Genomic DNA, 18274 nt, shown 5'->3' with positions numbered 1-18274 from the left:
TCATTCTAGATCCCTAAAGTAATATCATCTCTAATTTAAGGTGGTCACAATTAGCATGAGTGTCATTTGTCTCTGTTTTTAAACACATCAATAGTCCCCGCGATTAATTAAAAAAATTTCTAGTGTATGATGTCACACATGTGTAACACAAAATCGGAATGATCAAGAAATTCATGAAAATTGGAGCGATTTAAAAAGTTTCAGTGTAATTTGTGAAAGGATACATTTGAATTGTTAATCGGCATACATAATGCTCTTGAAATTGGAAAGACAGCGATAAATATAGTCTTATCGCTCGATGCCATGACACAAGCTGACCACCGCTCACTGGATGTAACCATCGACGATGTTGATACTGTAGCTAACAAAATTCTCTGCATATTCATACCAATTTTTATTGCTTTAAACAACTCAATTTACTTATCTTGATATGTATTTACATGAACATGCATAGCGGTATCAGCAGTGTGGTCTTTAGGGGGATCAAGCCCCACAAATAGGTGAAAAATTGCCTCTGCCCCCCACAAATGAAGCGCCAACCTCTCAAATACAATTACATTTACTGTTAGTTTAGTAGCACTATTAAACTTTGAATCAAAAATCTTGTAGCTATAGCTGTTCTATTGTATTCAACACTACAAAAATATGTTATAAAAACAGTATTGCGGGTCGATGTCAGCCTGTCACAATTTTAGTGCATGCATTAATAGTGCCATCACGTGGATATATTATATCTGACTGCATGCGTATCATAATGCACTATTGCACTTTATACCTTTACCCGGGACCTTCACATGCATGGGAATACCTATGCCTCTATATTTAAAATCTACGTATGTCTATCTCCTGGACATGTGTAAAGTATTTGTTCATGTCAAGGCCCATGAGAATATTGGGAAACTGGCACTCATTGTAATCTAAAAAATCCTGTATCATGAAACATGTTTAAACTGGCTGTAGCAATAAAGTATCTTAGACATCTTCTGCCCAGGCTAGATATTAAGTGTTGGGCAGCTGGAACCAGTTTTTGCATGTATTATAGATTATCTGCACAGCAGTTCCTAAGCTTAATTTACTCTTTATTGTCTATAAAGTCTACACATATGGTACATGTCTACTAATTCATAATTGTATGCTAATTAGAATTTCCCGCTGTTACTTCCTTTCGGGGAATTCCACTGCATACGATTATGTTTTAAGCTATACATGTAGGCCTCAGTATAGTTTTAGAATATCAATTCAAAATTTCAAACTGTGAAATTTGGAACTTGTCTTTTTATTTGACTTCAGATTCAGGGAATTTTATATCACCATATAAGGAATTAAGGATCAATATAGTTTTGAAGCACTGACACAGGAAACACATTCTGGTAAGTTGAAAGTACACATAAGTTTGTTTTTTTAACTGGTACGTTGTTCAATTAAAATATGAGCTTGCCCAGAGTTGGTAATACAGGGGTTACGACTGTTAATTTGTTAGTTCTATGGCATGTCTGCATGTTCAATGCTAATCTTTACAGGCATTAGCGTCAATTCGTCATTGTCCTGAATTGTCAAAAAGTGGCTAAAAAGAATAAAAAATGGGTCATTTTGCCCAAAAGATGGGGGGGGGATATGCCCCCTGCCCAGGATTGATGCCTATGCTTACAGGTACTGAGATATTCAAGTTTCAGCATCATACTTCAAAATTAAAAAATATATACAAATAACACACGAAATCAAAAGGGCATTTTTTACAAAGTCATTGACGTAATCTGACATACAATGTACATGTACTTATAACTATGTTATCAACTTTTTTTGTCAAACCGTGGTTAGGGGTAGGGTAGCAAATATTTTAATAACAATAAAAATTGTTGATCTTTTTTTCTCTCTCAGTGCAGCTTAACTTACCCAAATTAAACTGAGCAGGCAAAACATGTAGGTTTGAGAACCACTTTGGTTTTTTTTCTATGAAAAAAACATTTTCTCTGAAAATGTATCATTGCCACATGTATTTGATAGAGTTGCAAGTTATATATTATATAATTGTTATAGTTAAAAGAGATCAGATGCTAAATGCGATATACATTATATCTAAAGGCTGCCTTGTTTTAGTTCTGTTATAAATATTGCAATATATTGATAATTTTGTGTGTCTAGTTCTTTTTAGTGGACATTATATGTGACATGATCAAGGGGAATGAGTCACATGTCAGCCCTGGTCGAAAATGAATTTTACACATGTTTCTAAAGAGGACATTTAGAGCTTTCAGAAAGTGAAAACCCCATGTTGATACGCCTTTTCTTTGTGAAGTTACGTGAATTTATCAGTCGCTGAAAGCAATATAAAACAAAAGAATTTTAACACTTTCCTTGCCGATATCTCAAAATCAATATTAGCGACATCCGACTCATTTCCCTTGATCGTGTCACATTTTAATGAATAAACAATTCATCTTTTATTTAGGAAATCTTGTATTAGGATATTTCTTTGTAATAAAAGATCAATATATATATTTTTTAAAGCTCAAGATGGCATACATATCTTTTTTTGCATCTGAACTCTATAATGTTCCATATCTGCGCAAATGTGTGAATACATTACTGAAAATGGAATATCTATGTATGAGTGACAGTGCAAACAAGAATAGTCTTCGCTATTAAGACAGAAAGTGAAGTGAAGTGGGAAGTCATGAAGGTCGTCGAAAGTGTGACAAGAATGAATGTAGATGAGCAAGTGTTATGAAAACATGTGAAATAAGATGTGTACAGGTGGAGCACACAGTAAGGCAATAAAGACACATGATTTCATAACACCATGCAGTCATCTACATTCATTCACCTCTGATCTTGCTCAACACATGGTAAGCAGTACAAAATAAAGTCTTTCAACCAGAAATGGAGCAATAACAGGAACAAATTCAAACATACAATTGTTGCAGTTTAAAAGCAAAGCAATAGTAAGTTCAATGGACGTTTTAGTTACCATACCACATATCTTCTGCTTTCTACTAAAAGGAAATAAAGAGAGTTACCCCGGGGAGAGTTACGCAGCACTTATTGGTACAGCAAGACTCACTTCAAGCTAAGGGCGAACTTTGTAATGTTACAATGTTTGTAGAGACAATACATGGTAAAATGTATTCTTTACTTGCATTATTATCAACCTACGGTTTCCTCCAAGTGATGAGAGCTGAGGCTGCTAGAAACATGTGGAGGTAACAAAACACAGAGAGACACTTAGGTATCAATGGTGTGCGCATGTATATGAACAGGTAGTCCTGCCAAAACTGCCCTTTAACTCTTTACGCATATTCACTTAGAAAAAATAGTGGTGAGTCTATGAATTAAAACTCGAAGAGTCCGACCTCCCCAATGCTTAAAATTAATTTTTAACCACCTAAAGAATGGTGAATACTTTTTCCTGGACTTTGTCTAAATCCCATGGTAAAATTAAAATTTAATCAATATTGGAAACAACCTATAGGTACATTGTAGCTGTATAGCTGCATTAAATGCCTAATGGAAACACACCATTTGCTGTTATTGACAAAAATAATTATTTGATAATTAGCAGTGGTAACAGATGATTCATATATGTGACACGATCAAGGGGAATGAGTCGGATGTCGCTAATATTGATTTTGAGATATTGGCAAAGAAAGTGTTAAAATTCTTTTGTTGTATGTTGTTTTCAGCAATTGATAAATTGACGTAACTTAGCAGAGAAAAGTTGTATCAACATGGGGTTTTCAGTTTCTGAAAGCACTAAATGTCCTCTTTGGAAACATATGTAAAACTCATTTTTGACCAGGGTCGACATGCGACTCATTCCCCTTGATCATGTCACATATGTTGTTTGCATTCATGTACATACTTACATGTTTATCTGAGTGTCTCACTGCATAGGCAAAAGACAAGTTGTGATGAATTTATGTGCAAGTAATATGACCAGGGCAATTGCTAGAATGTTTGTGTGTGTGTTCAGCGGGGAGGGGGAAGCAATCCATTAAGTCTATTAGTTTTTTTTAATAAAATAACTGCACTAGAGAGCCTTTCTCTTAGAGGCCACAATAATTACACAATTAATTGCATACGGAATTTGATAAGAAACTTCCTCAGGTGTCAGAAAATTCAGAAAAGATCACAAGTAATATGACACCTTGTGATTATGTCATTCTCACACATACACATGCAGAAATCGTCTAGAATTGTTTTTGTCATCTTTTTTACTTTCAGCCTACTAGTCCCGTTGCTTGCTTTTGCTTATTGTTTTGCTTGCCTTATTTTTAATGAACGATAAAAAAAGTTCATTAGAGTTCAGATATCATGAGGGTTTTCATTACACCATTGTCAAGTAATAAAGATCGAGTGCCTGTATCCCAGTATATATATCATTATAGTTTTGATAATGTAGTTTTAATACTTTTGATACACTTTGGTCTTCTTTATATGCAGTGTTCTTATGTGTGGGGTGTGTTTGCTGGGTGGGGTGGGTTTATTTTGGGAACAAATGCTAGTTTGTGTTGTGTGTGTGTGCATTAATGTATGTGCAAAATATTTTGCAAATTGCATCTTTTTAGTAGTTGTATCACAACAAACATGCAGGACCAGGAAGGTTCAAGACTCAAAATGTTTGTTTTTCATGCACTAAACTTTGTTTTGTCTTTGTTTATGCCATAATTGATACAAAAATTGTGTCAAATGTTTGTTCCAGTTCAATCCTGCAATTTGTATTATACATGTAATAACATTGGTTATATTGTCAAGCACTTCAATTTGTTTTGATAATAATTTGTAAAAAATTGGTAATTTACCAAATTTATGACCAATTTTTTTAATATATTTTACTTCCCCCCTTTACATCAACAAATTTCTTCTTTTTGGGGTGGGGGAGGGGAGGGGGCATACCCATATGTTCATTTATGTTATAGTACCAGGGGGGTTGGATTATACAGACACATGGTCTATCATATCAGCTCTACAAAAAATCCTGCAAAAACCAGACCTTTTATGGAATGAGCATAATGAGTCACTTGGGGTCTTTAAGGGCTGGGGTATGAACGTTTGGACGGTATTTATTTTGGGACATTAGAGCACATCAGACATATCGAATTGCATTCTGAATACAAAGAATGTCATTCTGATATCAAATAATTTTGATTTTTGAAATTAGCAATTTAATACACATTTTATGGCAAATCATTAAAATTGATATTTTTGATATTTAACAGTACTTGAAGTGAACTTTATAAATCTGATGATTTATACTTAAAGTGTATGTAGGTGGGATGAAAAGCCGACGATCAATTGAAAATTTTGACCTTTCGTATTGAAGATATGGATTTTTTTCCCAAAACACCAACAAAAATTAGGTCTTTTTGGGAAAAAAATCCATATCTTCAACATGAAAGGTCAAAATTTTCAATTGACCATCGGCTTTTCCTCCCTGCTACATACACTTTAAGAATATATCATTAGATTTATATAATTCACTTCGAGGACTGTTATATATCAAAATTTGAAAAATATCAAATTTTTATAATTTGTCATAAAATTTGTATTATATTGTGATTTTCAAAAATACATACAAGACATGCTTCAGTATTCAGAATGCAATTCGATAGGTCTGAGGTGCTCTCATGTCGCACAAAAAATACTGTCGAAACGCAATAAACGCTCATTTTAGATCCCTTAAGAGGTGGAAATTAAATCAAAATTTCTGTAATGTTTTCAAGTTGTTTAGATGTGAAAAAAAAAGCACTTTTATTAAAACATCGTCAACAATAACGTAAAATTGCCAAATGTAACAGATGTTATATCAATTAGTAACTTATCATCAACTAATTACACAATGGTTATGCAATAAAGACAAAGTATACTTGATCATGCTTCTGAAAAGTGTCATTCCTCACATGCAGCATTGCAGGTGGAACATGTTACATTGGTGGTGCAATTAGTGTCTAATATATTGGATGATATTGGTACATCCTCCTTAGTTGCAGTCTGTCTGTCAAGCAAGGGTGCATAGAGTCACTCAGCTTTCTTTCTGGTTTTGTGATTGTTTTTGTTTTGAGTTTGCTTGACTTTGCCATTTTATGTTTTCATTTTGTATTTTCTTGTTTTAATATTTAAAGAGATGGTACAAATATATTTTGGTTTACTGTTCTTTAAGCCACAATTGACCATGATATGTGTTTTCTTTTTTAACTGTATGTATGCTTCTTTATTTGTGTTGTGCATTGAAAAAGTCAGAACTTTAAAACAGCCCAGAGTTGATGTAAATGACTCCACTCTCTGGTTATGCCACAATATGCCACTGCCCTTGCACATCATTTGTACAATCCCAAGTAAAGATCTCACAAAAAGTAACCCAGCCATTATAAAATACATCCATAGATTCAGAATTATTAATAATATTCACAATATTTTCACATAATGGTTTTTCTTTTATGTGCATTTGTTCCCATTCGTCCAAGCAATATTTACAACACAAAAGTTGCATTTACAGCGACCATTGTTATTAATTCAAATCAATAAAAATACTGCATGAATGAAAATGTGCATTTTTCACCTTAAAATTTACACTGAGACCACAATACATGGTCCATTGTAACAAATGCGGTGTCAAATTACTGCATTAAATTTGTTGCTTGTGTTGTTTCCAAATACCAAGTACGAGTAATAGTTTAAATGTTATAAACATATTTATGACAGCTGAGTTACATTTTATGAGGACTTTATATAAAAAGCCTGGAATATATGATTCTAAGTACCTAATTTTGTATTTTTTGTTGCCTTATATTCTTTTCTAGTATATTCAGTTTGAAGTTAAGAAGAAAGGAAAACAGAAATCTAGAATGGCGGTACCTTTTGATGCACCATCTGGTAGTCCTGAGACCAGTGGCTCCTTAGCAGCATCCCTGTCATCTTTGTGTATAAGTCCATCTTCATCACTCCTACAAATGAAAGGAATCCGACCAGATATGTTTGTACATGAAGTTGATGGTCAGTTCTACTGTGGCATATGTAATTTAGTGTTACGATATCCAATGCAAACGTCGTGTGGATGTAGATTCTGCTATGGATGTATTCAGAATTATATCAGGTAATGTCATGATAATTTTCAAAACACCAACCCTAAATTACAGGAAAATCAGCTCACAGGAAATATATGAAATCGTGTCTGCACAAAAATGTGAGCTAAAATGCAACATCAATATACAAGCCTATTTTCATAATTTGTTGTAATGAGATTAATAATTGTCATAAGAGTTAGACCAGAGAAATTGGACTCCACAAGGTCTTATGTGTAATACTTTTGGAAATCCACCATATTGGATATCATTATCAGTATGGGGACTTGAATATTGCAGACTACAAAAGTGGCCAATTAGTTTGGTAAGGTTTTTGGTGTTACAAAAGTGGCCATGCTTTGCCTAGCAGATACCAGTTGGGCATTGATTGTAAGTTTGCTGAGCTTGTTGAAAAAAATTTCCTCTTCAGAATAGACATGCACATATGGGCGAGTCTATATACTTCTCTGGTCATCTTTTATGATGTTTATACATGTGGTTTAGAAATAAATCAGAAAGATTTATACATCTTTGAAATGAATGTTTGCTATATTATTATTTACATCCATGCAGTAAAAATTTACATTCCATTACCAAAAAAAAATGCTGTGTTTTAAACTTGTTGAGGACTTTGAGAACAAACCAAAGTAAAGGTTGGTGATCATACATTGTATAGACAGCAACTAGATGAAATTGAAAATTTCTTATTCTATAACATTATGTCTTCAGGAATTCAATATGGACTGGGTATGTTTTGCATTCTTGCTGAAGACTTTTGAAATTGATATTGAAGCTATACTAATAAAACTTTGTTCTCCTATGGAAGAGTTAATAAGCTGCTTTTAGTATGTAGATAGCAAATGGTGAAATATTGTATGAATTATTTCTTTTTTAGTGGGAAGAAAGGCACAAAGTGTGTCAGCTGTGAAGAGGAACTTGATCATTCTGAAATTGTGAGGGATAATTATTCTAGGAAACAGTTGGAAAAATTGCAATCTTATTGTTGGAATAAAAATAATGGATGCTCAGAACAGATGAAACTTAAAGGTGAGTGTTTTCTACATTGTAACTGTTTCCCCTTACATGAATCTAGAAAATATGGGTAGGAAAAGGAGCAATTACTGGTCTTCATTGGTAGATTTCAACTACAATTTGATGGATGTGAAAGTTGTCCAAAGTTTCCAGTCATGACATATTATACATCTGTAAATTTTCATAGAAGGACAGCAAGTCTTCACCATACAGAAAATTTAATACATTCTCAAAAATAACTTTTTTTAATCAACAAGAATCTTGGGTGGTATGATCTCCAGCAATCATTACAACATAACTCAATATAACTTTTTTTTTAATCAACAAGAATCTAGGGTGATATGATCTCTAGCAATCATTACTGCATCAATATAACTCAATATAACCCCAAAAATGTTGTTGAACTATTTATTACATTGTAAAAGTTTCAGGAATTGCATTTGATTAAATGTATTCATAATTTTTTTTTCAATTCTTACAGAGCTGAGTGTCCATCTGGAAAGTTGCCACTATGAGAATGTACCGTGTGTTCACAAATCACAAGGCTGTACTGCTGTATTAATGAGATCTCAACTTGCTGGACATCTACAAAATGAATGCCAATTCCGTCAAGGGGACTGTGAACTCTGCGGAGAGAAATTTCCTGTAGCAGATCTCAAGGTAACTCATTTTTGCCACATGTCTGAGTCTATGCGTTGGGTTAAATGAACAATGTCATACATACCTGCTTCCCAACCTTTCATTGATATTTAAATGTTAAAAAACAAGTTAACAAAAACACTCCACCACAATGATCCCGTAATATATACAAAAACATGACATTGCATACACTGATCATGATAAGTCCCAGTTGCTTTAAGCCTTAGCATAACCAGAGATAATGGAGTCTTGTCACTCTACTCTACTCTACTCTACTCTACTCTACTCTACTCTACTCTACTGTATCATAATCATATTATGCTCCGGATTACTTTGGAAACTTTTGAAACCTATGGGTTGTAGGAGAAGGAGAAGAAGTGGTAGAAATATTATCAGATTATTTACACCCATGGCTGAAGAACACTCAGAATATACTTTTTGCCACTCTTCGGCTATCTCAAAAAAAGTTGACTAAAACACAGAGGCATTCTATACCGTAATCATCCTTACCTTACTAAAGTTATAGTAGTAGGCCTCGTGATGCTGATCAGTTCCATTTCATTTCAAATCCAGATCCAAATCTGAATTATTAAGCTTTCACGTTATGTGTATCAAACTCTTATATTCACAGGCTCATCATGAAAAATGTAAATCTTATCTTGTCAAGTGTCCCAACAACTGCACACCAAATGGCGTACACCAGGATAAGGTGAGTAAATTATCAATTGAATCACAATTGAAAATAATTGTATGTCTATGAACAAAAGTGATTCATTTTAATAGAATTACTTAAAAGTCATTCTTTTAAAAATACATCAAAATTATTAAAAATACATGAAAATTCATCAACGATGTTATTCAATGTAATAGTGACAGAAGATATATTACCTGCCAAAATTATCTATCCATTTCTCATATGTGCCCCAATCAAGTAAAATGAGTTGTTTGTCTGTCAAACAACATAATAATTTTCATTCAATGTTCCTGTCTACCTTACAATGTATTGCCGACAATATATACTAAATATTCCATCACAATTAGAATTCCTGTTCCTAAGTCATGACTAATTTCACAATACGCAAAACAATTTGATACAAAGAAATTGACAACTTCTGTTGGCCATATCTCACAATCAAGCAGGGACTGTCTTTTAAAAATGAGGTTAAGAGCTGTAGAATGCTCTTCTAGTCTCTTCAAGAGGAACTTTAGGAGCTGTTTGCAGCTGTGGCCATTAAAGTATCAAGAACTTAACGAATCATCAAGAGGAGCTATAAATCACTCTTGCAAATGCAACTTAAGAGGAGCTGTTGAAGAGTGATTGCTCTCGCTCCTCTCAAAAGGCAGTCCCAGCAAACTACTCATATGGCTGATGGTGTGTGACTTCCTCCCACTCACTCCCATCTATCTATCCATCCATATATTAATCCTCTCTGCTTTCTTCTTGCATCCATTGGTCTGCCTGCCTTGTATTCAATAAAATATAATACCAAGTGGTTTCCTGTAATGACTAGATTGTTTTATAACTTGATTACAGATGGATACACATTTACAAATTGACTGTCCTTTGGCCAAAGTCAGGTGTTTCTTCTATGGATATGGGTGCAAATACGAGGTAAGTACTTAGTAGGGAATGATTTAAGCTGCTGCCCTATTTCAATTCTACAGTCTCATCTGAATATTTCTTTGTACTCCATGTGACTGGATAGAACTTTCATACTTGTACTGACTTTAATTGGTAGCATCTACAGACTAAATACTTGAATACTGGTACTTGAGAATAATAAGTATGTATAATCTTATAATACAAAATTAGTTAATATTGTTCGAAGCTGATTTTTTGACATATTTATAACATTTACACATGTCCCAACTTCTACCTAACTGGAATCAATCAAATTTGATGTGTTTCTTGGTCATGTAATCAATAAGCACAACCACTCACTTACATTGCCTTATTGTAAGTTTTATTTCAAATACATTGATGCCTGGTGTTAAATCCTTAATGTACGATCTTTTTAAATTTTTAGATTTTTCTTCCAAAATGATAATATGCAATCATTATGAAAGTTCCCAATACATTTAGACGCGAAAAACATTGGGAGTTTGCAAAGAAACAACATCATAAACTTCACCTCTATCACTCGAAATATCTTGCACTATTTGGATTAGGACGGCGAGTGCGGCCTCAGAGTGAGTCTCTTATGCAGCCAGTTTGGTTACGCTCCCTCCACATGGTGGCGGAAGCGTAACCAAACTGGCTTCATAGGAGACTACGATTTGCGAGTCGTTCCGACATATTATCATAGTAATCTAAAAATTATGATAATATGTCGGACCAACAGAAAATCATCCCGTTTTACTACAAATAGGGCGAAATTACAACACATTGTCTATGGAGCAGTGTAATACACATAATCATACATAACTCGCAAACGCAAAATCGGAATCAACTGAAATTTTGGAAATAAGCTTTTTTCGTGGATATCTACTGAAAAATGTCACAAAAAGAGGATGCTAGGATCACGAAATCCTCCTTTAAGGCTTTAAATTCACATTTCTGGCTTTCAGTGTATGATTTTAATAAGCTCGCTTAAATGTACAATAACTTCCTAAGGGCTGGGGGATCTTGTAGTTTGGCATTTTTTAAGCACCAATATATTGTGCATGGAAACCTATGAAATGATAAAGCAGAATGAAACAGGTGGTATCATAGGAACATGAAATTTCTCATTAAACGTAGCAATACTAACTTGATGCATGTAACCTTCTATACAGACATTACGTAAAGACATGAGGACTCACAAGATTGGGAACGCATCTGATCATCTTCAGTTGATGGTGAGATGGTGGGAAGAAACCAGACTCAAGATGACAGAGACCCAGCATCTCATACAGGAGATAACCAATAACAGTGGCATCATGGAATCCAAGATGCAAACGTTCACTAATGATTTGAGTAGTGTGCAAACTGCTGCAAAGAAAACAGAGAATCATGTCAGGGAGCTTCAGGTGAGTGTTAATGCTCTGCGTGCTAGCCATGTGCTTCAACGAAAAAGTTGCAAGTTTTGAAATATTTTCTCAAAATATCAAGAGCTATCATAAGAACCACTGAACCAACACTAGGCTTGTTTGTACTCATTTTAATGCATTTTTCATGCTGATTCAAAATATGGTCATGAAAATGTACAATTCTGAAATTTTTGAATTTTTAATAAAAATTTGAAACTTGTTGTCTGCAGTTGACATCCGCGTGGAGAGAGTTAAGCATAGCTTTAAAGTTGGTGTGTAATTTGCTCATATGAGGTTTTCTACCTTACATAAAGTTAAAAACAATGTAAAACATCCGTAAAACGACATTCCAAAATTTAAGTTGAATTACTCCAGCGGTTTGGATATCAGAAGCAAAAGCCTGTTTGACCCATAGGGCAATATATTAATATGGGATATACTACCACTTTTGTGTTCATACTATTTAAGGAAACATCACAGGCTTAATATATTACTGAGAAAAATATTCAGCTTTCTTCAGATACCCAAAATGTCAATGTTGATTGGGTAAAAATGTCACAACCTGTTCATCAATTCAATGAGTGACACCTGTGTCATGCAGTATGCAATACAAGAATTGCCATGTCAATCTGTGTTATATTAATGGGCAATTCTACTGCATGAACATACACCTAATGAGTAGCTTAATAATTAAGGGAAAGTAAGATTTTGTTTATTTTTAAAAGACTGTATCTAGTAAAGATACATAGCTCATAGACCTAAAATCTTGAGTGGGGCTGGTCAAGTCCCTGCACTCTTGGTTGTGTTTTTACTCTCTCAATTTAATATTCCAGTTTGCGCAGGCTTCCATTTTTATTATCATCTTTTAATAGTTATATTCAACTCAGGTTAAGACCATCACTGCATATTTAGATTATTTGATGATGTAATAATTAAAACTTTTGTGTTATGAATTGTATGCATTTTAACAGAAACTGATAGCCAAGCAATCTGATCAGATGGACACCATTGAAACCCAAATCCGTCAAGCTGCCAAAAATGAAGATGTCGTAGAGATGAAAAAGACAATGTTCAAACCACTCCAAGAGAAACAGGATAGGATGGATGACCGTCTCAAGCGACTGGAACGTGGGGATACTTATCCAGGTGGTGGGGGTGGTGGTGGTGAAGGTGCTGCAAATGAAGGAGAGAGACAAGGATCTGGAAGAGGAGGTAGGGAAAATCTATCAAATTTTCAAATGGTTCAAGTTTTTTTGATTTGTTGAAGAAGTTCTAATTTCTAAACATTCTGACTTTGAGGTGAGAATTTTTGTAAGTAATCAGTGGGATTATGTGTACTGGTGTAGTGAAGTTGGTCTTCAGGGATCTAGCTCCCAGGTAATGCTTCTAGTCTTGTTTTAAGTTACAAGCTATAATGCACTTATCCCTGATAGCCAGGGCCGTTCCCAGGGATTTTGCCGGCCTAGGCAAAGCCTCTCCCTGCCGTCCCACCAAAGCATACCAAAAAGTGTTAAGGAGGTTACCCCCTTGAAATCTCATTTGGTTTGACCTACTTGTATTTCCGCCCTCATTTTTTCATCCCTTTTTTTTTTCCATTTCCGTTTTTTCTTTTTTCGCCTAGTAATTGTAAATGTAATGTGATATTAATGTTTATCTAGTTTTTCAGTGTAGTTAATTTTCTTTTTCTTTTGAATTTTAGTGGTAAGCAATGCCAGGATGGTGTCTGTTGAAAACCAGATGGGAATGCATGCTGTACGCCTGGCAGAACATGAGCTACGATTTCAGATCATGGAAACTACCAACTATGAGGGCGTGCTTCTGTGGAAGATTAAAGATTTTGCACGACGCAAACGAGATGCAGACAGTGGCAAGACTCTGTCCTTATATAGCCAGCCCTTCTACACCAGTCGCTATGGCTATAAGATGTGTGCTAGGATCTATCTGAATGGGGATGGCATGGGTAAAGGAACACATGTCTCCTTGTTCTTTGTTGTCATGCGTGGAGACTATGATGCATTGCTGCCCTGGCCATTCAGGCAGAAGGTTAGTGATAAACATACCCATACCCAGACCATATTTATATACCCACACTACACACACAAACACACCCCCATGTGTAATCGCCTCCAAACGTGGACACTGTTGAGGACCATGCAAACGTGGTCGTCTGAATCCGCACTCAATCGACATACCGAGGACGTTTTCCGCCATTTTGTTGGTGTATTTTTGTATGTATGGAATTTAACTTAGCAACTGCGGACGTTATTTCCTATATACCGATAGACGTTGTATTTCGCAAATACATTATACATGCAGTTGTGGTCAGTGCCCCATTGCAGGGTGTCCGCGGTTTGAATGTGAAGTGTAAGTGTCTGTCCTCGTTTGCTGGCAAAAACAAACACACCCCAAACACAATCAAACATATTTGAAGGCTAAATTACAATGGTCAGACTCAAAAGGCTGTATGTTATGCAGCCCTGGTGTAAAGTAACAAATTTGAAATCAATTATTTGAGAAACTTCCTTTCATTTTCTCACTTTTTGCTAGGTCACCCTGATGCTCTTGGATCAAGAGACTGGACGGCGTCACCTGTCAGACAGCTTCAGACCGGATCCAAAGTCTAGCAGCTTTAAACGTCCAACAACGGAGATGAACATTGCCTCAGGTTGTCCACTCTTTGTCAACCAGAATGTCCTGAAGGATTCAGCTTATATGAACGATGATGTGATCTTTCTCAAGATCATTGTTGATACTTCAGATCTTTATGGTCCATAGATATCTGCTAAGCAATTGTGCATGGAAACAGGGAGGACCCCCCCCCCAAAAAAAGAGGATATAAAGGAAAAGAAAGGGAGAAAAAAAGGGAGAAAGGCAAGAACGAGAATATACTCAGTAACATTAAAGCCTTTTGGTCAAATTCTATTCTTTGCAAAATATTAGGAATGTTTTCTGGTCATTTTAATCCAAACTAAATAGGTAAAATGAAAGAAAAGTCACTATCTTAGCCACTTAACTTGGGCATGTTGGGATAGATCGCTTCTTCCCATGCCTATTCCATCTCACGTCCTCTGACACGAAGGACACTTTTTTTCACTTACCATTGCATTCAATGGGGAAATCACATAACATGTCATAAAATAAATACCTCTCGATGAAACAATTCCAAAAGTAAATTTCCAAAGAAAAGGCAAATTGGTAATTTCTGTACTGAGAAAATTGACTGGAACTGAAAGGCCCTGTACAAACCAATAGGGATTTCGCGAGGGTGTTCCCTTTGACAGACATGTTGAAGTGGGTAAGAACAATAGATGGAACAACCCCGACCGAGAGAATAGGGGATTTAATGTCATAATTATGACTTTAATTTATACTTGCTCCATTGTCCTAAAATCTAATCAATTTGGCAGAAACCAATTAAAGGTGTAAATTGGAACATGCATGTGTAAAGATAGTCTGTAACTTGCAAATATGCCAAAAAATCAGATTTGAAAAAAAAATTACCAAACTCATATTAAATGGCTTTAATTGGACTTAAATTTTCAAAAACTTTCCAGCTTATGCCAACTGAAATGTTACACAATAATAGTTTTAAAATGGAGGGGCAGACACCCTTTCTGTAGTGCAAGCCTGAGTTATATGATTGCCGTTTTTATGCGATATTTGTACATTTTGTGATCCATATCGAGCCAGGGCCATACCTCAAATAAATGGTAATAAATTGACTGAAATCAATGAAGTATAGCTTCAACAGTAGTATGAATTTATATTTTATTGTGTTAAGTGCAAGAAAGTCATATGAACTATTCACATAATTTTGCATGAAAAGTGTTTTTGTGTTTCCATTCTTTTACTTAGTTATTAATTTTAAACATTAATGAACTAAAAATAAATTAGTTGGATTTGAGCTCATATTTCCATTTCTTGCACTCAACTGAAAATTAAGTTTAAATTGAATTTCCAAATATTTTTCTAATACTAAAGTATGCAAAGGTATGTCTTCCGAAATTTTACGTGTGAAAGCCCTGAATCCTACACATTTGTATCCTATTTACATGGGCCAAAATAAATCACTTTTTAGATGAGACCTGTAAAAATTGTAAAAATTTATATTTATATTGGTTGTATACTAATAATATGAAATGTAGTATGATATATGTATATATACAATATATATAATTTATAATTATGACATATAAGAATTGATATATTTATGTAAAGCTCAAGTTGTTGCCTTTAAAGCCATAATGTATGATTTCCGTCAAATTTTAATTTTGTTATTCTTTATTCAAAATGTTTAAATAGTATTAGTAATAACTGCTGGGAAGGGTTGCTGTCCATTTAAAGCCGGGATAACCAGCAAAAGTGAAAGAAATCACACTGGTTACTTTGGCCATTTAACATGCAATTCTATGGGAGGACATAAAGTCATAATAAAAATATTATGAATTTATGTCGAACTTTGCTCTGTTGATGTACAAAGACAACAAATTTGGCCAATTCCATTTAGGTGCAAGTTGGGACATGTGTAAACATTACAAATATGCCAAAAAATCAGGTTTGAAAAAAATTGACCAATTTCGTATTATAATAATTATGGTACATTATGGCTTTAAACTATAAAAGGTTTTATATATTTGACGGGGACGGTGCAATAACTAAAATTTTTAAGTTATATTTACATTGGTTGTATACTAATTACGTAAAATGTAGTATGATATATATATAAATATACATAATATATAGTTAATCAAAACAGCTGAAGATAGTGCTCGATACTATTAGATAGTATTTTTTCTTTGCAAAGAAAAAATAAATTGCGCACTTCATTACTTGTGTAGTTACTACGCCTACTGCGCCTTCCGCATTTTAAAGAAATAATTTGCGCACTTCATTACATGCGTATATACTGCGCCTATTGCGTTTTTCGCTAAACATGCGTGCACTTGTTTTTCGCATTTCAAGAAACTGCGTGCGTGCGTGTATGAAAAGAAATAATTACGCACTTCATTGCATGCGTAGTTACTGCGCCCATCGCGTTTTTCGCTAAACATGCGTGCGTATATACTGTGTCATTCGTTTTTAAACATGCGAGCTGTCATGCTTTTCTAGTGAAGACGCGTACGCTTTCAACGCTGTGAATTTGTTTTGTTTTGGAGTTACAGTTCAGTGTTCAGCTATTTATCTGATGATCGCCGTTTTAGGCGTGAAACTCCGAGTAATAAATCATGCTGTTATAACATAATTACGCTGTTTTATGTATTTTATAAATATACATATATAATAGTGTAAGAATTCCGTACGCTACTCCACTCAGCATACATATATAATATATATAATTTATAATTATGACATAAGAACTGATATATTTATGTTAAGCTCAAGGTGTATATTGCTAAAATATAAGGGCATTAAAAGTTTTAAACATTGAGTGTCACCTTTAAGGGCATTAAACAGTTTTAAACATTGAGTGTCACCTTTGTTTTATACATCTGAACACAGACTGGTGTGAAACATGAGACATTGGGAGGGGGCCAGGCACCCATATAGTGAAGCATTATTATAGAAATTAGAATAGGCATAACAATATTTCATTACAAAATGGTTGCTCTAAAACAAAGGTGCCTAGAAGAAGAATTTGATATGTTTTTATTTATATTTATTTATATTTGGCTGTGAGACATTTTCGAGAGAATAAAATCATTGCATGATATGTGGTCAAATCCAGGGAATGGACAAAATTCTCTTTGGGGCATGTGTTAAAAATATGTTTAGTTTGACTCCAACTTATCAAATGAGAAGATCATGTCTAGGGAATCATCAGGTGGAAGTGCCATCAGATTAAAACATAACTTTTCTTGTAAGACTAAATAAAGTGTTACACATGCATATGCATGTTACCCACAAATTTAAGCCTACTTGACCTGTTTTTTGCTGTAAATTTTCACTTTCTTTAATATCATTCAATATTAAACTTGTAGCTCATATAAATTAGCCATTAATGAAGAATTTGAACCCGAAGTAGAATTTTATATACCTTCAAATAAATTGTTGCTTATTTTAAGACCCAGGTTTATAGGTACAATAATGTGTCATTTCTTTTAGCCCTTTCTAAAGTGGCTGCCATTTAAAGGAGTATTTTGTGATCCTAGCACCCTCTTTTTATGACATTTTTCAGTAGATATCCATGAAAAGAGCTTATTCCCAAAATTTCAGTTGATTCCGATTTTGCGTTTGTGAGTTATGCATGATTATGTGTATACCAGAACGAAATTCAAATTTCACGATATCTTTGCTAAACGAATGAATTTGTAAGAAATTTTTTGTACATAAACATTATGTAGCCAGAGGTTTCCAGTGATATAAAAATCTCAACTTTTTTGGAGAAAAGTGGAGGATGATGCTGTTGCCCCTCTCCCTGTAAAAACCCAAATTACCACCCTGAAATTCACTTTGCCCCCTCAATGCCCCCCCAAAAAGAATTCCTGGCGCCACCTCTGCCTAGACCTTTATAATCCACCAAAAATGGCACATATGAC

General features: G+C 34.5%; 1 protein-coding gene across 2 annotated transcripts; it reads left to right on the top strand.

Moving 5' to 3' along the window:
- The first annotated feature begins 1299 nt into the window (after window positions 1–1299).
- Window positions 1300–17458, top strand: LOC140144562 (TNF receptor-associated factor 3-like). Of its 2 annotated transcripts, none has more exons than XM_072166379.1 (10): window positions 1300–1370; window positions 6798–7090; window positions 7954–8105; window positions 8572–8750; window positions 9361–9438; window positions 10264–10341; window positions 11505–11738; window positions 12710–12950; window positions 13438–13781; window positions 14286–17458. In XM_072166379.1, the coding sequence occupies exons 2-10, from the start codon at window positions 6843–6845 to the stop codon at window positions 14511–14513; spliced, it is 1782 nt and encodes a 593-aa protein (XP_072022480.1). In that variant the 5' UTR covers window positions 1300–1370; window positions 6798–6842; the 3' UTR covers window positions 14514–17458. The 2 variants fall into 2 exon arrangements, with proteins under 2 accessions (XP_072022480.1, XP_072022481.1); XM_072166380.1 differs by lacking the exon at window positions 1300–1370 and adding an exon at window positions 3113–3200.
- Window positions 17459–18274: the final 816 nt, after the last annotated feature.

Source organism: Amphiura filiformis, unplaced genomic scaffold (assembly GCF_039555335.1).
Source record: "Amphiura filiformis unplaced genomic scaffold, Afil_fr2py scaffold_63, whole genome shotgun sequence".
Classification (NCBI taxonomy): Eukaryota; Metazoa; Echinodermata; class Ophiuroidea; order Amphilepidida; family Amphiuridae; genus Amphiura; species Amphiura filiformis.
This window is presented reverse-complemented; position numbering and strand designations above follow the sequence as displayed.